General features: G+C 44.7%; 1 protein-coding gene across 8 annotated transcripts in view; it reads right to left on the reverse strand.

Moving 5' to 3' along the window:
- Positions 1–929: 929 nt before the first annotated feature.
- Positions 930–22,322, reverse strand: part of LOC110486946 (SUN domain-containing protein 1) — a 53,385-nt gene continuing 31,992 nt past the window's right edge. For 4 of the 8 annotated variants that reach the window (XM_036941710.1, XM_036941711.1, XM_036941708.1 and 1 more), the window contains 21 exons: positions 21,561–21,826; positions 21,016–21,042; positions 20,427–20,795; positions 19,815–19,949; positions 19,105–19,236; positions 16,722–16,805; positions 13,879–13,995; positions 12,709–12,840; positions 12,516–12,609; positions 11,808–11,866; positions 11,252–11,436; positions 10,792–11,073; positions 9,505–9,597; positions 7,862–7,941; positions 7,225–7,369; positions 6,188–6,514; positions 5,600–5,684; positions 3,845–3,960; positions 3,324–3,491; positions 2,997–3,089; positions 930–2,798 (listed from right to left, as the gene is read on the reverse strand). In XM_036941710.1, the coding sequence (XP_036797605.1) occupies positions 2,682–2,798; positions 2,997–3,089; positions 3,324–3,491; positions 3,845–3,960; positions 5,600–5,684; positions 6,188–6,514; positions 7,225–7,369; positions 7,862–7,941; positions 9,505–9,597; positions 10,792–11,073; positions 11,252–11,436; positions 11,808–11,866; positions 12,516–12,609; positions 12,709–12,840; positions 13,879–13,995; positions 16,722–16,805; positions 19,105–19,236; positions 19,815–19,949; positions 20,427–20,795; positions 21,016–21,042; positions 21,561–21,826 (3,106 nt within the window). In that variant the 3' untranslated portion in view covers positions 930–2,681. The remainder of the gene's footprint in view (positions 2,799–2,996; positions 3,090–3,323; positions 3,492–3,844; positions 3,961–5,599; positions 5,685–6,187; positions 6,515–7,224; positions 7,370–7,861; positions 7,942–9,504; positions 9,598–10,791; positions 11,074–11,251; positions 11,437–11,807; positions 11,867–12,515; positions 12,610–12,708; positions 12,841–13,878; positions 13,996–16,721; positions 16,806–19,104; positions 19,237–19,814; positions 19,950–20,426; positions 20,796–21,015; positions 21,043–21,560; positions 21,827–22,322) is intronic. The other 4 variants (XM_036941704.1, XM_036941706.1, XM_036941705.1 and 1 more) reach the window with 4 other exon arrangements.

Consider the following 22,322-nt stretch of genomic DNA (forward strand, 5'->3'; position numbering starts at 1 on the left):
CTAGTTTTCATTGAGAAGGCAGATAAAGCATTTTTTAAATCAAAAGCAATCAATGTTGTGAAAGCTTGTGAAAACAAAATCCTACTCATCAGTCCACGTGCTTAGTTACATTACTTTTGTTATGAGCCGATTTTGCCGTCGACCATAGCCGGGCACCTGGCTCATGCCCGGGAGGCAGCCCGATTCCAAAACGGAATCGGGACTCTACTTGCAGTAGGATCCTTGGGATGGCCCTACCCTACTTGCAGTAGAGTCCAACGCTAAACAGATTGAATTGGGACATGCCCGTGGCATTAATAAAACTCCTTCATTCCTACATATGATCTACTACTCTGTATTTTGACCAATGAAGCTTATAATAACTTGGTTATATCAAAGACAGTTTGATTTACGATTAATGTGGTGTATTATAAGCTTATAATACACCCAACAATTGTGATTTGAAGAAAAGCCCTCAAACTTAACTCTGGACTTCAAAGCCACTTCCTCTGCGTTTTTATCCCATCAGGGACTGATTTAGACCTGGGTCACTGGGTGTGTGCAATTAATGATAAGGTAGAACAGAAAACCAGCAGGCTCTGGACCTCATAGGGTGAGTTAAGTACCCCTGCCCTATAGTGAGCTCTTATTCTAAGAGCATTCCCCATCTAATGCAGGGGTGTCAAACTCATTCCATGGAGGGCCTATTGTCTGCAGGTTTTAGTTTATTCCTTTCAATTAAGCCCTAGACAACCAGGGGAGGGCAGTTATTTAGTAATTAGTAAGCTTAACTCATCAATCAAGTACAAGGGAGGAGCGAAAACCTGCAGACAGTCAGCCCTCCATGGGATGAGTTTGACACCTGTAATCTAATGGTACATTTGCGCTCATCCTCTCCCTGCTGCCATTCCAAAACCACAATCCCCCCCAGATGTGACCCCAAAGCAGCATTTAAATAAAAAACCAATAGTCTTTATTAGGTAAAATATCACATGCACCAAAAGCTCTCCAAATGTAATTCTTTAGGAATATATTCTAAATGCGGTTTAGCTACCTCAGGATGAGAGCAGCGACAAAATAAACGAAAAAACAAATGAAAAACAAATCTGTACTGTCCCAAGATGTTTCCAAAATGCACTGAAAAGCTTTTTGATAAAAATACATTGCAGTCCTATCTTGCAGTAACTAATTATCTTAAAAATAAATAGGATCATGAAATAATTTTTTGTACATTTAGACTTTCTGGTCCACACAAAACTAATTTATAGCTACCCCATCTAGTTTTTTCCACAAATTGTGAGGACTTGTGCAACACACATTTCATTTACAGGCATCATTTGTCATTATTCTCAACTACAAATGGTAAAAGTCAAACATAATTACACTTACAATGGGTAATACAAATAATAGAAATATTGACAAGGTGTACCCTTTTTTCATAAAGCAACACTGATAAAATCTCATTCTTAAAAAAGGACCAACTATTAACAATGAAATATACAGATTACATTCCTGCAGGGAGTAGAAGGGATTATGCGCTATCCGGGATCCTTGGGATGGCCCTACCCTAAACTCTAACCTCTATCCTAACCCTAACCCTAACCTCAACTTCAAATGGGGTGATGTCAGAGTTGGGACATCCCAAGGATCCCCTTTTCCGGAGTAGAAGCTCTAGTAGAGGATGTTATAATGACTGTGCAAGGAGCAGCCAAACCATTGGCTCGCTGCACTAGAAGAAGCCAAACCATTGGCTGTCAGTCTCACTCTCATTAACACTCCAGTCTGGACTCCACAGAGCTTCAAGACCAAATCTTAACTTGAGATACACATGTATCAACTCATTAAAAGTCTGTCCATGTGTGTAACGTTTTCTATAGGAGAGATAGAGCTTAGTTTTGACGGCTGTGTGGATGCATAAAGTCATGGCGAACAGGAGTGTTGTAGTCCAAAGAACGGTAGTAGTTCTGTCTGTGTCTTGCGAGTGTCCACTGACCATGTTAGCTGGCCCTGCAGACTGACCAACCAACAGCAGCAGAGAGAAGTAGCTTTGTATCAAGAGAAGAGAGGCCTATACAGTGTCACGTAGGCCCAGTGTGTGTGAGGCCTATATAAAACGTCATTTAGGCCCAGTTCTGTGGCTTTGATCCAGTTCTGTGGCTTTGACCCTGAAATTCCATCAGAATCCACAAGGGGTTTTCAAAGAAAAATCCAAAATAAAACCTGATTAAAACACCAACCAAATCAGACAGGATGTGTAAGGAAATAAAAAGATGTGTGTAGTCCATTTCATCTCGAGGTCACAGGCTCCTGTGGTTGAGTGAGAGCGGCAGAGGAAAACGCTCCCCCAAAAACCAAAGGGTTCTGACCTGGAGGGCTAATTCAGTGCAAGAGCAGGTTTAAGGAGGAGGGACTGGGACCGAGCTTCTCCTACCTTCACGCTTCTCTTCTCTTTCACATTCCCTGACATTTCATTACAGTCCATTCTTTCATTCTTTTACCATTTCAGTACTAAAACAAAAACCCCCTTGGACACATTCTAGCATAAATCAAACACCCATCCCCATACTTCTGAAGTCACTCGTTTATATCAGTCTCGGTTTTCCCGGCCCCCTCCATTTAGAAAAATATGTCCAGTATTATATACAGATATCAGAGAAATGCATATCATCCTGACTGGCAGTTCAAATGGCCGCCATCCTCCCTCACTGGATGCGTGGTTCTCCGTGGACTCTGAAGCGGTAGAGGCAGGTGTACTCGGGGTGACCCCAGTTGGTCAGCACACGCACCTCGATGATCTGGAAGGCCCTTTCGTTCTTCTCCTGGATGGAAGGGACATAGTGAGGAGTGATAAGTATTGAATCTCAAAGTATCAGATTTTAAAAAAGATGATTTTTGACAAAGTAAAAAAAGAGCCAGAGAGAGGTATATAGTATGCAAGATGGTGAGAGGTGTTTTGTGTGTGTTTGTTGGCGTATGCACATGAGTGTGTATAAATTGATGTCATTTCTTGTGTTTACCATGACAGGGAAGTTCTGCATTGAGTCTCCGTCCTCCTGGTAGGTGTATTGACCCAACAGCTTTCCCTCCTCCTGATACTCATCATCCAGACCCTGAAAACACACAGAAACCAGTCAGTGACGTCAGGCAGGAGACTGAGACCATAGATAGCCCATGACCAACAGAAGGCACTCCATGTAGTTGCTGATATTGTCAGTACGTGTGTGTCTTACATAGACAGTGTAGTTGCTGATTTTGCCAGTACATGTGTTCGTGTGTCTTAAGTAGACAGTGTAGTTGCTGATATTGCCAGTACGCGCGTGTGTGTGTGTGTGTGTGTGTCTTACATAGACAGTGAAGTTGCGCGGGGCACTGGCGATGTTGCCGGTAGGGGACAGGGCCTTGGGGATGTGCTCCAGACAGAAGGCTGTGGGGAGGATCCTCAGGGACAACCGGATGACCAGGTAACCATGAGAACCTTTAAACGCCCAGCAGTTCCCTGGATAAACATCAGGCTGAGGGAAGGGGAAAGGGCGATGGGCGGAGGGAGGAAGAGATGGTAAGACATGTTAGAGTCACTGATAAACGTCTCCACAAGATAATCCCTGTCCTGTTCAAATTTACAAGACTAATGACTTTAAACATTTACCATTATCTACAAATAAAAACACAGATAAAGAGGAAACAACGACCCCTGGTGGTGTTGAAAATGACAGCTTCTTTCTGGAATAACTATTGAATCAGTGTCTTCTAAGCAGCTCAGCAGCTATTCCTGGATTGCAGCTATTGTTGGAATGTGTTTTATTTGTACACTGTGTTTGTGACCTGGAACAATAAAGCTTCTGAAGGTTTGAATTGGAGAGCTCACCTGGATGGCGACGCGGGGCGACTGGGAGAAGTACCAGAGGGGCACGCTGAACAGACTCATGAGGGCCGTCTTTGTCTCGTACGTCTCCGAGCAGCGCGTGCTTAGGATGCTACCGCCTGACCGCACAGACACATGACCACGTTACATCATTACCACAGTTCAACCACAATAGATTGCTTTCTATTTCTACGCAGGAAGACCACATTGGAAATACATGTCTTAAGGTTTATGAGTGTTATCTGCTGGGAATAAGTGGCTCTTTATTTAATCAACCAATCAATCAATGAAAGAATGGGAGCAAGAAAGACATTCTTATTCAATCTTAGGTCAAAATGTATACGAGTCAGAAATCCTAATGCCTGAACCACAACTCTGTGGTGAGGAAACTGTATTGAAAAGCCATCTGACCATACACAGGGATAATGCAATGAAACACACAACATACAATAACATGATTCCATACTAACACACACATCAAAATATAATCCACACAAGACAAACGTCAGACCACTCAGTTCATCTGGCCACTAATCTGATGTCTCTAATGGAGCCCTCTGTGCCTGTCCAATCCACACAGGCCATTATTAGTATGACAAACAGGCTTATTGTCCACGGAGCCAGACTACCTGAGCTTTGGTCTCTAATGCCCTACTACCCTCTTCACTACTGTTATACCAGTACCATTCATACTGAAATGGCACACTATTCCCTTAGTACACTACTTTTGACCTGGCACCCTATTCCCTTTATAGTGCACTACTTTTGTCCTGGTCAAAAGTAGGACACCATAGGCACCCTATTCCCTTCATAGTAGAGCACTATATAGGGAATAGGGTGCCATTTGGGACAAACTCCTCAGTGCTGGCTGCTTTATAGTTATGTAACACTAGGCTAGGATAATCCTTCCATTATAAACCCCCATCATGGAGCTGGCTGTAACCCACAGGATGGTTCTGAACCACAGGATGGTTCTGTTCATGGACATGTCAACAGGCTGGCTCTAATCCACAGGATGGTTCTGAACCACAGGATGGTTCTGTTCATGGACATGTCAACAGGCTGGCTCTAATCCACAGGATGGTTCTGAACCACAGGATGGTTCTGTTCATGGACATGTCAACAGGCTGGCTCTAATCCACAGGATGGTTCTGAACCACAGGATGGTTCTGTTCATGGACATGTCAACAGGCTGGCTGTAACCCACAGGATGGTTCTGAACCACAGGATGGTTCTGTTCATGGACATGTCAACAGGCTGGCTCTAACCCACAGAGTGGTTCTGTTCATGGACATGTCAACAGGCTGGCTCTAACCCACAGAGTGGTTCTGTTCATGGACATGTCAACAGGTTGGCTCTAATCCACAGGATGGTTCTGTTCATGGACATGTCAACAGGCTGGCTCTAACCCACAGAGTGGTTCTGTTCATGGACATGTCAACAGGTTGGCTCTAATCCACAGGATGGTTCTGTTCATGGACATGTCAACAGGCTGGCTCTAACCCACAGGGTGGTTCTGTTCATGGACATGTCAACAGGCTGGCTCTAAGCCACAGAGTGGTTCTGTTCATGGACATGTCAACAGGCTGGCTCTAATCCACAGGATGGTTCTGACCAACAGGATGGTTCTGTTCATGGACATGTCAACAGGCTGGCTCTAATCCACAGAGTGGTTCTGTTCATGGACATGTCAACAGGCTGGCTCTAAGCCACAGAGTGGTTCTGTTCATGTAAACTGAGTGAGAGGTCTCTCTTTACCTCCAGACTCCAGGGCGTAGTCCACTAGGCCCGTCCTATCCTGGGAGTAGAGTTTCAGGGCATTCTGGACGATCAGCTGCACTTGCTAGGGGAGAGAGAGGCAGAGGCAGGGACGGGGGGTTAGGATGTGTGTATGCTTGGATACCTTTTGCAGAGACTCTGCCATGCACCTCCACACACAGTGACTCCTAGTCTCACTGACAATCATGACCCCTTAAAGTAACAGTCATCATATAGTGAAAGTACATCATATAGGAAGGTGGTTTCCAAGACCCAAATTAAACCTACTCCTGATCCACTGTTCACAAAGCATCTCAGAGTAGTAGTGCTGAATGATCCAAGATCAGTTTAGCCTTTTAGATCATAACAGATAAGGTTATATGGTCAGATCCTAGATCAGCACTCCTACCCTGAGAAACTTTGTGGATGCGGGCCGTGAAGTCAAAAGCATGCTCTATGGAGAATCTGGGTCCAGGACACCGGTCCATCATGAAATAAATCATGATAATGAAGCCGTTCCTCTGATGACAGTGAGTAGCACTGGGTTAACGACAACAAAGAGTCCCTATAGTGGAGTGTGTAGTCTACCTCCTCAGACAGTCCCTCGCCCACGGCGGTGTGTTGGACACTCTGTGTAATAGCCTGGGTCTGCGTGATGATGACTGCAGCCCTGGCCTCAGCCTCCGTCCGGGCCTCGGCCCTGCTCTGCTCCAGCTGCAGCGACACGTTCCTCAGGATGCTGAGCTCCAGGTTGGTCAGGAGGGTCTGCAGGTCGGCCCCGCTCACGTAGCGCGACGACAGCCACTGGAGGAGTCCCTCGGGGATGTCTGGTTCTCCCTGGTGGGTCTGGTCGTCAGAGCCGTAGAACAGGGCCTGCAGCTCCCGCCTCACCTGGGCGGACACCTGGGCGGACACCTGGGAGGGAGAGGTGAGAGAGAGGGAGAGGTGAGACACATCATGTGTGAGGGGCTGTAACTGCAGAATACATATGTACATCATGTAGAATTTCCGTTCAGTAACAGCACAGTACAGGCTGTCATTTGGAAGAATGCCATTATATTACAAAGGTAATGTACAACTACTATAATAAAGACTGAGCTATATCAGCGCAAGGTACAGTAAACACTAAAAGCAGTAAACAGACAGTTGTCTCCCATACTATAATAAAGACTGAGCTATATCAGCACAAGGTACAGTAAACACTAAAAGCAGTAAACAGACAGTTGTCTCCCATACTATAATAAAGACTGAGCTATATCAGCACAAGGTACAGTAAACACTAAAAGCAGTAAACAGACAGTTGTCTCCCATACTATAATAAAGACTGAGCTATATCAGCACAAGGTACAGTAAACACTAAAAGCAGTAAACAGACAGTTGTCTCCCATACTATAATAAAGACTGAGCTATATCAGCACAAGGTACAGTAAACACTAAAAGCAGTAAACAGACAGTTGTCTCCCATACTATAATAAAGACTGAGCTATATCAGCACAAGGTACAGTAAACACTAAAAGCAGTAAACAGACAGTTGTCTCCCATACTATAATAAAGACTGAGCTATATCAGCACAAGGTACAGTAAACACTAAAAGCAGTAAACAGACAGTTGTCTCTCATACTCACTGTTTCCTGGATTGTGTTCAGCTGCTCACATTTCCCCTGACATCCCATCACCCCCTGCAGGTCGCCCCTGATCCGACTCAGCTCCCCCTCCAGCCTCTGCACCTCCGCCAGCAAAGCAGCAGGGGCCTCCGGGTCCACACCCACACTGAGGCGGAGAAAAGAGAAAGCCAGAGAGATAAAGGGGGAAAGAGAGAGAAGTGTCTCTGTTACAATTGCTTAGGTTTGAAACATTTATCCAAAATCCCCCATTTTCCAGATATCCAGTTTGGAAGATTCCCTGATGTCTGGCTTATTACCTCCTGATTCCAGCAAGCTTCTAACCAACATTTCTGGTAAACAAGTTTTGAGAAATTGCCACAAATTTTGCAACCCTGGACTTGGCTCCACACTTTAAACAATTAAATGTTAGCATGCTGTAAAAAAAAACTAACTCCAATACACTGGCTCTATTGTTTGATTTAATAATGGACCACTTAGACCAATGTTTCAGTTATAAGACATTAAAACATTGTGGGGAAAATGAAGAGAATCAGTGTGCAAGAGTTTCTTTCCCCATGAAATGGAGTGCAGGTGGAAACCGTAGAGAAGTTCTGCACTATATCATCTATGGACGTTAAGCCACCGCCCGTGAACCTACCTGACACGGACAGAGGCAGGGGCTGGTGTGGCTGTCTCCTCTGTCTCCTCCTTCTGCTGTTCCTGTTTCTGTTGCACCGCCTGAAATACAACCTCATTAAAATACAGTACAGTACTGTAATATAAATTCAAATGTACAGTACTATAATATAAATTCAAATGTACAGTACTGTAATATAAATGAAAATGTACAGTACTGTAACAAAAATGAAAATGTACAGTACTGTAACAAATTCAAATGTACAGTACTGTAATATAAATGAAAATGTACAGTACTGTAATATAAATGAAAATGTACAGTACTGTAACATAAATGAAAATGTACAGTACTGTAACATAAATGAAAATGTACAGTACTGTAATATAAATGAAAATGTACAGTACTGTAACATAAATGAAAATGTACAGTACTGTAATATAAATGAAAATGTACAGTACTGTAACATAAATGAAAATGTACAGTACTGTAATATAAATGAAAATGTACAGTACTGTAATATAAATGAAAATGTACAGTACTGTAACATAAATGAACATGTACAGTACTGTAATATAAATGAAAATGTACAGTACTATAATATAAATGAAAATGTACAGTACTGTAACATAAATGAAAATGTACAGTACTATAATATAAATGAAAATGTACAGTACTGTAACATAAATGAAAATGTACAGTACTATAATATAAATGAAAATGTACAGTACTGTAATATAAATGAAAATGTACAGTACTGTAATATAAATGAAAATGTACAGTACTGTAATATAAATGAAAATGTACAGTACTGTAATATAAATGAAAATGTACAGTACTGTAATATAAATGAAAATGTACAGTACTGTAATATAAATGAAAATGTACAGTACTGTAATATAAATGAAAATGTACAGTACTGTAACATAAATGAAAATGTACAGTACTGTAATATAAATGAAAATGTACAGTACTGTAACATAAATGAAAATGTACAGTACTGTAACATAAATGAAAATGTACAGTACTGTAACATAAATGAAAATGTACAGTACTGTAACATAAATGAAAATGTACAGTACTGTAATATAAATGAAAATGTACAGTACTGTAATATAAATGAAAATGTACAGTACTGTAATATAAATGAATGGCCAATAAGCTTCAATACAGCATGTGTTGACATGAACACTTTCAGCACGGGCATTATATGTCATCACAATTAACCTAAAAGGACAGGGACATGCTGACCAGATGACTAGACTTGTATGAGTGTGTGTCATACTGTATGTATTCAAATTAACTACCTGAGATGATGTATGTACGGACTGGTGCCAGAACCGGTATGTTCCTGTTTGTGTTCCTATGGGTGGGTAATGTGATGCGTGGGTCTTGTATGTGTCAATCAGTAATAAGCTTGTGAGACTGCACCTCAAGCTTAGCTGTTAGCCTGCTAAGATCTAGTGGTGTGTGTTCAGATGAGCTGTGGAGGTAACGTATGCTTCTGGATGGATGCATTTGATTTCACAGAGTTTAATTCATAGTCTGGTGTGCATTTCCCATATACCATTTCCTCAGTCTCAACTGCCAGGACCTGTATGTTCCTGTATGTATTGGGATATGTAGGTAATGGGGTATTGTGTGTATTTCTCAGTAATAGACATTACCTCAGTTTTAGTAGCGAGGACCTGCAGCAGCCCCTCCAGCTCAGCTAGCCGTGTCTCCTGACTCTGCTGCTGCTGAACCCTCTGCTCTTCAGTCTGCACAGGAGAGAGGGAGAGAGGAGAAAAGGTCACCCAGAAGTAAAGAGTAAGGAACTCGGTAATAAGGAATAGGGGGTCAGTATGGAATGCTTACGAAGCAAAACGGACTGAAATCTGACCCTACATAAAAAGCACAAATCTGTACAGTTATCAATTAAAGTGTTGAAGCTCAACCCTCTGATCAGCCCTGCAACCAAGCTCCAACCCCATTCCTGCAACCAAGCCCCAACCCCATTCCTGCCACCAAGCCCCAACCCCATTCCTGCCACCAAGCCCCAACCCCATTCCTGCCACCAAGCCCCAACCCCATTCCTGCCACCAAGCCCCAACCCCATTCCTGCCACCAAGCCCCAACCCCATTCCTGCCACCAAGCCCCAACCCCATTCCTGCCACCAAACCCCAACCCCATTCCTGCCACCAAACCCCAACCCCATTCCTGCCACCAAACCCCAACCCCATTCCTACCACCAAACCCCAACCCCATTCCTGCCACCAAACCCCAACCCCATTCCTGCCACCAAGCCCCAACCCCATTCCTGCCACCAAGCCCCAACCCCATTCCTGCCACCAAGCCCCAACCCCATTCCTGCCACCAAGCCCCAACCACATTCCTGCCACCAAACCCCAACCCCATTCCTGCCACCAAACCCCAACCTCATTCCTGCCACCAAGCCCCAACCTCATTCCTGCCACCAAACCCCAACCTCATTCCTGCCACCAAACCCCAACCTCAAGTCCCAACCCCCATTCCCAACACCAAGTCCCAACCCCAAGTCCCAACACCCATTCCCAACCCCCATGACCCAACCCCCAAGACCCAACCCCCATTCCCAACCCCCAAGACCCAACCCCCAAGACCCAACCCCCAAGACCCAACCCCAAGACCCAACCCCAAGACCCTACCCCAAGTCCCAACCCCAAGTCCCAACCCCAAGTCCCAACCCCATTCCTAAACCAAGTCCCAACCCCAATTCCTAACACCAAGTCCCAACACCAAGTCCCAACCCCAAGTCCCAACCCCAAGTCCCAACCCCAAGTCCCAACCCCCAGTCCCAACCCCCAGTCCCAACCCCCAGTCCCAACCCCCAGTCCCAACCCCAAGTCCCAACCCCCAGTCCCAACCCCCAGTCCTATCAACATCTTTGTGTCCGGCCCCAGTCCCTTTCCCCTCCCCTGACAGCCATCCCTACCTGTGCCCTGTGTGAGGCCTCCTGCTGCTCCAGCTCTCCTCTCAGCAGGGTGATCCTGTGCTCCAGCAAGCCAGAGACCCAGGGACCCAGGTTGTCTCTGTCCGTCTGGCTGTCCAGCTGCTCCCTCAGGAGGGTGTACTGGGCCAGGGTGTCCCCGTGATGCTGCTCCTGCCTCTGGTCCCCCTGCTTCACCCGCTCCCACAGCAGGGTCAGACCATGCTCTACCCGCTCCAGACGCTCCAGGCCCTCTGTGTCCACGGTGACTATGGGGGGAAGGACTGGCTGTAGAGGGAGATACGGGATAGACAGAAATAAATGAGGGACACAGAAGTATAGTGAGAGGTTAGAGAGAGAACAAGAAAGCTTGTTTTAGTCCAACAATCATGAAGCACCATATTTGCACAATACAGACACAAATTGAGAGACGCCCTCAAACTTCTCAGGCGAGCTCCTCTCTTACCTGTGCCTGTGGGCCGGGGGTTGCTGTGGGGGTCTGCTCCAGTGGTGTGGCGGGGGTGGGAACAAGGGCAGGGGTCAGGATAAACGATGAGAGGGTGAAGGGGGACACCACTCTGGAGCGCCACTCTGTCAGGTTTATGGCTGGAAGGTAGGAGAGGAAACTGGACGGACCCCAGAACCACAACCCTGAGAGGAGAGAGAAACAGGGAAATGAATCAACAGGAACTACATTATGCAACAACCTGCCTGTCGTATATGTTTTTTTGTGTTTATGCATGAATTTGGGGATTTGATAGTAGCTTGTGGGTTTATGAATGCAAGTCCGTGCTTTTCTGAGTAGACTGTTAGTGTAGAAAGTACAGTGTGTAAAAGTGTTGTTCCACAGTTGTTCCACAGAAGGGCTGGTTCTGTAGCTGTGTGCCCAGTAAGAGTGACCTAGATCTGGGGCTGGATTTGGAGCAAGCTCTGGGGGGCTGGTTAACAGCTCTGGTGCTACACAGCTGACAGATAAGCGTGTTTGTGTGTGAAGTAGGTCAGGTGAGCACACTGTTACTCACACAGGAATATCAGGAAGGGAAGGAGGAAGAGGAGGAGCTTCCACATTCTGGGCAGGCACCTGAAAGACACACACACACACACACACACACACACAGAGCAGTGAGCAAAACACACCTGAGATACGCACACACACCGTCAAACATAACCTGATAAGACACTGTAACCTTTCCTTCCTCAGATGAGAGAAATAATTGAATTAAAATCGTAATATCTAAAAGTCATGACTAAATAATTCAATCATAATATCTGGCATGTGCATCTAATTGACAGAACCCATCTATCCTGACCCTTTGCTTTCATTATTTCATTTCATCTGAAGAAATGACAAATGCCTAAATAAAACCAAAATATAATTCAATCTAATTAAGATTTAACGTGTAAGACAGAGCCTGCATAAGAACAGTCAAATATTTATCAAACATGCACAATGATAACTGGTATAATGGTACAATGTAAACTTGTCCAATGACAAAAACCTGTCATTTCCCATTGCTAAACATTTGGCTGTTTTACTACGGGTTGCCCCAGATATCTGAAATGTCTCTGCTGTCAATCACATCAACCAAAAGTTACAGCCACAGTTAAATCTCCAACCTCCGATAACAAAGGACAATAGTAGGACATTTAAAATCATCTACACATGGATCTTTCTGAGAACTACACGGGCAAAAGTCACATGAGTTGGATACAGTAACGGAGGCTCTCACCGGGTCAGGAAGAAGACGTTGAACAGAGACATGAGAGACACCAGCTGGTACCAGCCTGTCCCCAGACACCACAACAACCGCCTGGCTGCTTTACCTGGGGGGGGGAGTGGTTTCGTATGATATAAGAAAGAGCAACTGATATAACAACTAAATACTGATGAAGAGAGGATGGATGCAACACAGGGTAACTAACCTGGAGCTCCCAGGACTAGACACAGCACTGACAGCAGTCTCTGAGCCACTGACCGTACTGCTGACCCCACTGCTGACCCCAGAGCCAGGCCTGCCCTCACTACATAGTAACCTGGCTGGAGCAGACAGTAGCCTGGAAGGTCAGAACAAACACACAACGTTGAAGCTTTCATTAGAAAATGGTATTTTTATGAAACTTTATGTGCTGCTATTTTGGCCAGGTCTCTCTTAAAAAGATATGATTTTTTATCTCAATGTCAATGAGACTAACCTGTTACAATAAAGGTAAAACCTAAGAAATCATAGTGATTCAATTCAGTAAATAGAGTGCTAATGACATGCTAATAACAAATGCTGGGCATTAGGACAATTCAAAATACTGAGGCTTCAGTTCACAACTGATTTCAGATCAGCTCTCTGGGGCCTAGTCCTGACCTCAGCCACTATCAGCAGTGCAACAAAACAGGTCCTAGACCCATAGTGGAAGGTAGGGAAATGTATTTCCCCACACCCACAGTTTGTATATAATTTGCATTGATGTCAATGAGAGATTCCTATGAAAAGTCTATGTGCGCAAGGTTCATAAAGCAAGGGTCGTATTCATTAGGCACCAAACAGAATCAAACTGACTGAGTCAGGGAAGGACTACCAGAACTTGTCCAATAAGAAATGCTTGTTTTTGGTTTCTGTTGCAGAACGTTTGCTACGGTTTGGACCGATCAATACAACTCTGATGTATGTGTATTAGGTCAGTAAGGAAGGAGGCCAGGGAGAGGAGGAAGGGGTTAACCTGTATGTGTATTAGGTCAGTAAGGAAGGAGGCCAGGGAGAGGAGGAAGGGGGTTAACCAGTATGTGTATTAGATCAGTAAGGAAGCCAAGGAGAGGAGGAAGGGGGTTAACCAGTATGTGTATTAGATCAGTAAGGAAGCCAGGAGGAGGAAGGGGGTTAACCTGTATGTGTATTAGATCAGTAAGGAAGCCAGGAGGAGGCGGAAGGGGGTTAACCTGTATGTGTATTAGATCAGTAAGGAAGCCAGGAGAAGGAGGAAGGGGGTTAACCTGTATGTATATTAGATCAGTAAGGAAGTCAGGGAGAGGAGGAAGGGGGTTAACCTGTATGTGTATTAGATTTGTAAGGAAGCCAGGAGGAGGAGGAAGGGGATTATAACCTGTGTAAACTATAAGGGTCCACAGACCCCCCAGTAGACGGTGAGTTCTGGAGGTCTGTGTGTGACTGTGGACCAGTGTGTTGGTCTCCAGGTGCTGCTTCCCTTTACAGTCGTCACCTGAGCCAGACCACATGACGGATGGATGGCAGACAAGGAAAAGAAAACAAACAAAACAAAAAATAAATTAATGAAAAATTATGTCAAATTAAATGCAATAAACATCAACGCAACTCAGAAGCAAAAAATGTCTATAACGTAACAAATCAGAAGTCAAATAAAAGTTCTAAAAAATGTATGAAATGTAAAAGCATTCAAATTAAACGAATCGAATAAAGAGGAACGTTTTCCATCTTCCTCAGTCAGAGGTGGTTTAACCTTCCAGTCGCCACCCAAGGCTTTTACTTGTGACATATAGTTAAATACACTAAAGAGGAACAATGGGTACATACTGAAGATGCACATGCTCATCCCCAGAATATTTTCACGTGTCTATTTTCAAAGGATGAAGCTAGGAACATTAACAACTTCATAGCTAAGAAGACTAAAACAATATGGAAGAAAAGGAAATGTATTTGACCAAAACAACCAATATCACTCCCTAGAAACACGACCTTATGGAAGAATCCTTGGACAGCTTTTCAGAATTCATCGATAAACTAGCCCACTTGGAAAACTAAAGGCAAGGACAGTTGGAGCATAACTAACGAAATTACAGTTAACAAAAATGTATGCTAAAGTATAAAGTCATGTTTAGAATTTATTATACAAGAGAAAAATTCTGAAATTCTACAGCACAACAGCAAAGTCATGTCTCAAGTGTAAAACTAATAATGACTCCCTAATCCATGCTTTCTGAGAACGCTACAAAGTTTGGACGTTATGGGTGGAGCTAGAAAGTTGTCTATCAGAAGAATTACAACGTAAAAGTACTTTTAAATCAATCTGTCTGCATATTTCAAGACATGTCAAGTGGGGGTGTAGTGAGATACCCAATGGGCTGAACAATTCTCTTCTCATCAATCATTTTGAAAAAACAGATACTAAAAACTTGGAAGTCGATCAACCCGCCATCATTGACATAATGGAAAAATCTAATGATGTATTATTGAAATAGAATGTGTAACTGAGAAAAACGAATTGGTACAATTTAACACCAAGTTGCAAACAATATTTCAGGCACTAGGGATGGGAGTGTGAGCATGCAGGTCTGGGCAGATGAGATGTAGTCATTGTTTGTATGTCGGTACAATTTTGTTTATATGTATTCGTTTTTTTGGAATGTAAAAAAATGAAGGAAAATCCAGTATTATAAAAACTACCAACCATAGAAAAAATGCTTCTGAATGAGTGAAATGTCCACAGTGTAAGAGCTGCAACACAGTTGACAGGATGAGTGAAATGACCACAGTGTAAGAGCTGCAACACAGTTGACAGGATGAGTGAAATGTCCACAGTGTAAGAGCTGCAACACAGTTGACAGGATGAGTGAAATGACCACAGTGTAAGAGCTGCAACACCGTTGACAGGATGAGTGAAATGACCACAGTGTAAGAGCTGCAACACAGTTGACAGGATGAGTGAAATGACCACAGTGTAAGAGCTGCAACACAGTTGACAGGATGAGTGAAATGTCCACAGTGTAAGAGCTGCAACACAGTTGACAGGATGAGTGAAATGTCCACAGTGTAAGAGCTGCAACACAGTTGACAGGATGAGTGAAATGACCACAGTGTAAGAGCTGCAACACCGTTGACAGGATGAGTGAAATGACCACAGTGTAAGAGCTGCAACACAGTTGACAGGATGAGTGAAATGACCACAGTGTAAGAGCTGCAACACAGTTGACAGGATGAGTGAAATGACCACAGTGTAAGAGCTGCAACACAGTTGACAGGATGAGTGAAATGACCACAGTGTAAGAGCTGCAACACAGTTGACAGGATGAGTGAAATGACCACAGTGTAAGAGCTGCAACACAGTTGACAGGATGAGTGAAATGACCACAGTGTAAGAGCTGCAACACAGTTGACAGGATGAGTGAAATGACCACAGTGTAAGAGCTGCAACACAGTTGACAGAGAACTGTCTTTCTGTCAATCTCTGGTTGCATTCCAGGTTGTCTTTATTCAAAATGCATAGATGATCAAATCTTAGAACACAGGAACCACGTTAATATGAAAAAGCAATATTCTGAGATGTGCGCATGTTCAACCAAGAAAGGCAACGTTCCAGGTTCTCTCTTTGGTAACACAGCCCATCCCTTCCTCCCTCCAGATGTTTGGATTAGCAGCTTCTGTGTCAAACAGGCCTTTGTTCTCTGTTTGACGTTTGTTCAACTGCACTGTCATTCTGTCTGACAGCAGTGTAGTTTAGGAAGATGTTAGATAAGACATCATGGAATGTAACCCTACAGGACTAGCTATTTCCTCTCCCAGTTGCCTTGAAACAATCTTTAAAGTGAAGTGAAACATTCACAGAGATACATCTGATTGATCTTTATGGGTTTCGGCCTTTTCAAAACAATCTTTAAAAAAAAAACTCTCAGAGCTTATATGGAAACACACAAACACCTGCTGTGTCTGACTAGGGAGACCAGTAGCCAGAGTACAGTCACTGACTGGGGAAAGAGGTGTGACCGGCTGGCCACTGGCCCTAGTGGTTCATATAACCCCTATGCACTGATCTGGAAATAGGTCACGCATAGAATTAACTCTGGGTCAATCAGGGTGACAAAGTGGCCCACTGGCACGAATAGAGCACTCGAGAGGGAATTTGTGTGTGTGTGTGCGCATGCACATGGGTGTGAGTCTGTGTGTGTGTGTGTGAGCGTGTTGACTACTTACACAACGAGCCATTTAAAAAGTGGTGGTGTCCGTCTCCCATCACGTGGTCTTTTACATTCATGCTCCCACAGTAACTGGAGTGAGCTGCAACACAACAAACTATTAATAATCATATTTACATAACAAAACATTTCATTCTGCAGGCGAGTGGCGACCAAGAGCGTGTGACGTATTGTATATTTGGACACACAAGAAAGAGAGGGTAAGAGGGAAATTTGTCACCAAGGGAACCAACCAAAGTGGAAAGAAGACCATTTGTTAACGTAATCAAGTGGACCTGTATTAAACCAGAGATGGATGAAGAGAGAGACAGACAGAGAGAGGGAGAGAGTGTAGGGGGAAAACAAAGATGAGAGACAGACAGAGAGGGAGAGAGTGTAGGGGGAAAACAAAGATGAGAGACAGGCAGTGAGGTAGTACAGGAGTTCTGTCTCTGTCTCTTTAAGAGGTATGGAGGACCGTTTCAGTGATGAGCATACAGCCGTGGCCAAAAGTTTTGAGACTGACAAAAATATTAATTTCCACAAAGGTTTGCTGCTTCAGTGTCTTTAGATATTTCTGTCAGATGTTACTATGGAATACTGAAGTATAATTACAAGCATTTCATAAGTGTCAACGGCTTTTATTGACAATTACATGAAGTTGATGCAAAGAGTCAATATTTGCAGTGTTGACCCTTCTTTTTCAAGACCTCTGCAATCCGCCCTGGCATGCTGTCAATTAACGTCTGGGCCACATCCTGACTGATGGCAGCCCATTCTTGCATAATCAATGCTTGGAGTTTGTCAGAATTTGTGGGTTTTTGTTTGTCCACCCGCCTCTTGAGGATTGACCACAAGTTCTCAATGGGATTAAGGTCTGGGGAGTTTCCTTGCCAAGGACCCAAAATATCAATGTTTTGTTCCCCGAGCCACTTAACTATCACGTTTGCCTTATGGCAAAGTGCTCAATCATGCTGGAAAAGGCATTGGTCGTCACCAAACTGTTCCTGGACGGTTTGGAGAAGTTGCTCTCGGAGGATGTGTTGGTACCATTCTTTATTCATGACTGTGTTCTTAGGCAAAATTGTGAGTGAGCCCACTCCCTTGGCTGACAAGCAACCCCACACATGAATGGTCTCAGGATGCTTTACTGTTGGCATGACACAGGATTGATGGTAGCGCTCACCTTGTCTTCTCCGGACAAGCTTTTTTCCGGATGCCCCAAACAATCGGAAAGGGAATTCAGAGAAAATGATCCTCAGCAGTCCAATCCCTGTACCTTTTGCAGAATATCAGTCTGTCCCTGATGTTTTTCCTGGAGAGAAGTGGCTTCTTTGCTGCCCTTCTTGAAAACAGGCCATCCTCCAAAAGTCTTAGCCTCACTGTGCGTGCAGATGCACTCACACCTGCCTGTTGCCATACCTGAGCAAGCTCTGTACTGGTGGTGCCCCGATCCCGCAGCTGACAACTTTAGGAGACGGTCCTGGCGCTTGCTGGACTTTCTTGGGCGCCCTGAAGCCTTCTTCACAACAATTGAACCGCTCTCCTTGAAGTTCTTTATGAGCCGATAAATGGTTGATTTAGGTGCAACGTAACTGGCAGCAATATTCTTGCCTGTGAAGCCCCTTTTTTATGCAAAGCAATGATGACGGCACGTGTTTCCTTGCAGGTAACCATGCTTGACAGAGGATGAAGAATGATTCCAAGTACCACCCTCCTTTTGAAGCTTCCAGTCTGTTGTTCGACCTCAATCAGCATGACGGAGTGATCTCCAGCCTTGACCTCGTCAACACTCACACCTGTGTTAACAAGAGAATCACTGACATGTCAGCTGGTCCTTTTGTGGCAGTGCTGAAATGCAGTGGAAATGTTTTTGGGGGATTTAGTTCATTTGCATGGCAAAGAGGGACTTTGCAATTAATTGCAATTCCTCTGATCACTCTTCATAACATTCTGGAGTATATGCAAATTGCCATCATACAAACTGAGGCAGCAGACTTTGTGAAAATTAATATGTGTGTCATTCTCAAAACTTTTGGCCACGACTAAACAGAGGTAGATGGACAGAGCTGGAGAGAGGCTCTGAAGACTGAAATAGAGTTATCTGTGGTGAAACTACACAGTAGAAAACAGCATCTGTACATACCGTGGAGAGAAGCTTTCCTCTACATTATAATCCACCAAACCATTACTATACATGCACAGTTATCTGTGAAGGCTGGGCATAAGGTTATGTTTTCACAGACACAGAAATGCAAAGACCAAGAGCTTGAGAAAGAAGTCGTGTCGGCGGACAGCGGAAATAGAGGGCTGAAAAAAAAAGAGGTCACCAAGGTCAGTGTTGATGACCGATGACCTTTGACCCATGCCTCCTGACCTCAGCTCGGCGGTGGGTCAGGTACCTTTGCCTTCGTAGTCGTTGGCCCTGTAGCCCATCATCCTGTGGAGAGTAGTCTGCTTAAAGAGCCAAGAGACACGGGACGCGCTGGAGGAGACAGCCCGTCTGGCCCTGTCTAATAGGGACGCCAGGACACCTAGTGACACAACCATACCACACATCAAAGGTCAGATCAGATAATCTGTCTGTTAAACCCCCGTACCCATTCCAGCCTGGGACCAGATCAGTATTTTGCTTTATTTAGCCGACAACTCAGACTATAATTTTGCGTTTTTGCTTCATTTAAACAACTCATCTGACTAATGTTAAGGCCCATACAGATCTGGGACCAGGCTATTCCATTTCCACCTGTCACAGTTTTGAGGCTGGGAAGAGACAGGAGTGGAGATCCTTTTGAATCTTAAAAATATATATTTTGATAGTACCATTACGATGAACTGGAGTCCAGTTCCTTGAGACTATCAGGTTGAACAGCTTTGAATAAATCAAACCAGGAAAGACAGTAAAAAAAAAAAGGAGAGAGAGATGGGTGTGAAGGGAAGTAGTATAAGGGGGAATTCAGTGAGGTGAAATTTGCAGATAGAAATACAATGAATAGAGCTGATATGATGCCCAATTCTGCACCATATCTGTTCTACATAATGCATTTCTACGTGAACATTTTGTAAAGTTGCGCTCCTCTGAACAGACCCCGGTAGTAAGCATCTCGTATACCTTTGCCTGAGTGGCTCCTGGCTCTTGTGCCCAGCCACAGAATGTTCTGGAAGAGCAGTGTCATCAGGGACACTATGGGGGTCAGGGCTCGTCTGCTGTAGTGGACACACGTGTTAGAGACTGACACCAGGAGACCTAGACAGAGAAAGGACGGCAGGTTAGTTAACTTAGCCAGACATATAAAAGGTGGAGAAATGGGTCCTTCCCCTAAGTGGAAGCCCACGTAGCATCAGCACTAACAAGCAAACAGAAACAGAGAAACACACAACAACTGGCTGGATGACTGATCATTTTAACTTATTTTGGGCATTCTGGGCTTTTAAAGTGGTCTTCTAACGGGACTTAGAGATTTTAGAAATTAAGGAAACAGTGTGATATGCACAGGTTTGTAAACCATCAAACAGAAAGAACCTCCTGTTTACCTTGTTCCTAGGAGAGGAACAGTGGGTCATGTTCATTAGGGAATGCAACAGAAAGTGTTTTGCAATAGAAAATGAAATGAGCGTCCAGGTTGTCCCTCCATGTTTCAGTCTGTTTTCTTCCATTGGTGCCTAATGAACACAACCATTTCACTCCCCAGTCAGTTGTGTGCACACTAGGTATGGTTCTCACCTGTCTTGCTCCTCTGATTCTTGACCGTGCTGTATAAACTGGAGGATGAGGCTGATGATGATGAGATGGCGGCAGCAGCTACTGCAGCAGAGGCAGCCTGAGACGAGGAAGAGGATGAAAGGGAGGCGGCAGCTGCTGCTGCAGAGGCAGCCTGAGACGAGGAAGAGGAGAAGGTGGCGGCAGCTGCTGCTGCAGAGGCAGCCTGAGACGAGGAAGAGGAGGAGTATGTGGTGAGAGATTCTTTCCTCTCAGAGTGTATGGAACAGTCTTTACAGATGTAACCGTTGGCGACCATGGCGTGGCTGTGCGACACAGTGTTGACGCCGCCGTTCGCACCCGTTGAGCTGTGGTCCGTCCTTGAACTCCTCCCTGTGGGAAACACACACAAGATGAACATTTTTAAGTACAACTCTGACTATAAAACCCTTTCTTCAGATATTTCTCATCAGTCCATTTATATGGTTTCAAAATATCATTATTTTGCACATCAGAGCTCTAGCCTTAAAGCAAGCCTGTGTTTACTTCCTGGAAAAGTGTTGTGATGATGCGTAATAAAAGATCACTACCAGGGTGAATGGTGAAGTCTCACCTTTCAGACTGGTATCCTGATCTGAACCTAGAGGAAATAAAGCATTATCAAATCATCCAAGCCAGCGGGAGATCATTGAATAGTTATTAATTCATTGTATTGGGTCACACGGGTAATAACACAGCTAATCTCTGGAAAACCACATCAAAGGGATTCAATGGAGAGATTATACAGTCAGCCTGCCCCGTCTCTCCCCTGCTAATCCCACAAACCATTCATCAGTCCTGCCTTACATATCGGATAGACACGCAAACACCAAACTAATTCAAATTAGCATGCTAGCTAGTTAGCTTAAACTGCTACCGTCCTAGTTTTAACTCTTATATTCTAATGCGGTTGACTGGTTCTAGACCTGTGCTTTAGCCATTGTATGACAGACTGTCTGACCATACCTGTCATGTCAAGCCAACGATAGTCGGAGGAGTTGGCTAATGCACATACCGTACAGGTCTGGGACCAGAATAGAGCTGATGTATCCTCTCTATCAAACGTAACCCTTCCTCTGATCGTATGACCTATGCCCTGCCCTTTCCTCTTGGACTGACCCCAGTAGCCGTCTGTGGTAGTAGTGGTGTTGGATCGCTGACGGAGGCTGGACTGGTCCAAGATGGAGGATAGCAGGGAGGCATCGCTGGCAGTGGTGCAGCCCGTAGAGGGAGTGTTGCTAGTGGAGAAGGAGAGGGTCTTGCGTGGCGTCTGGTTCAGGGGCAGGGACTGGTTCAGGGACAGGGACTGGTTCAGGGACAGGGACTGGTTCAGGGACAGGGTGCTGGAGGCAGACTGCTGCTGATGCTTTCTGCTCCTCACCATCCTGAGAGACAGGAGAGAGATTGATAAAGATTATAGAAGTCAGTGTGTGCCTGCCCCTGTGTGTATCTCCAGCTGCCTCTGTGTGTATCTGCCTCCAGCTGCCTCTGTGTGTACATATTTAATGTTAATATAAGGCTAATGTTTTGTGTCTGCATGAGTGCGTTTGTGTGTCCATTGACTCCCTTCCCCTGTGTAGTCTGACCATGACTCTCTCTGACTGGACCCTGTGTAGTCTGACCGTGACTCTGACTGGACCCTGTGTAGTCTGACCGTGACTCTCTCTGACTGGACCCTGTGTAGTCTGACCGTGACTCTCTCTGACTGGACCCTGTGTAGTCTGACCGTGACTCTCTCTGACTGGACCCTGTGTAGACTGACCGTGACTCTCTCTGACTGGGCCCTGTGTAGTCTGACCGTGACACTCTCTGACTGGACCCTGTGTAGTCTGACCGTGACTCTCTCTGACTGGACCCTGTGTAGTCTGACCGTGACTCTCT

Source organism: Oncorhynchus mykiss, chromosome 13 (genome assembly GCF_013265735.2).
Source record: "Oncorhynchus mykiss isolate Arlee chromosome 13, USDA_OmykA_1.1, whole genome shotgun sequence".
NCBI lineage: Eukaryota > Metazoa > Chordata > Actinopteri > Salmoniformes > Salmonidae > Oncorhynchus > Oncorhynchus mykiss.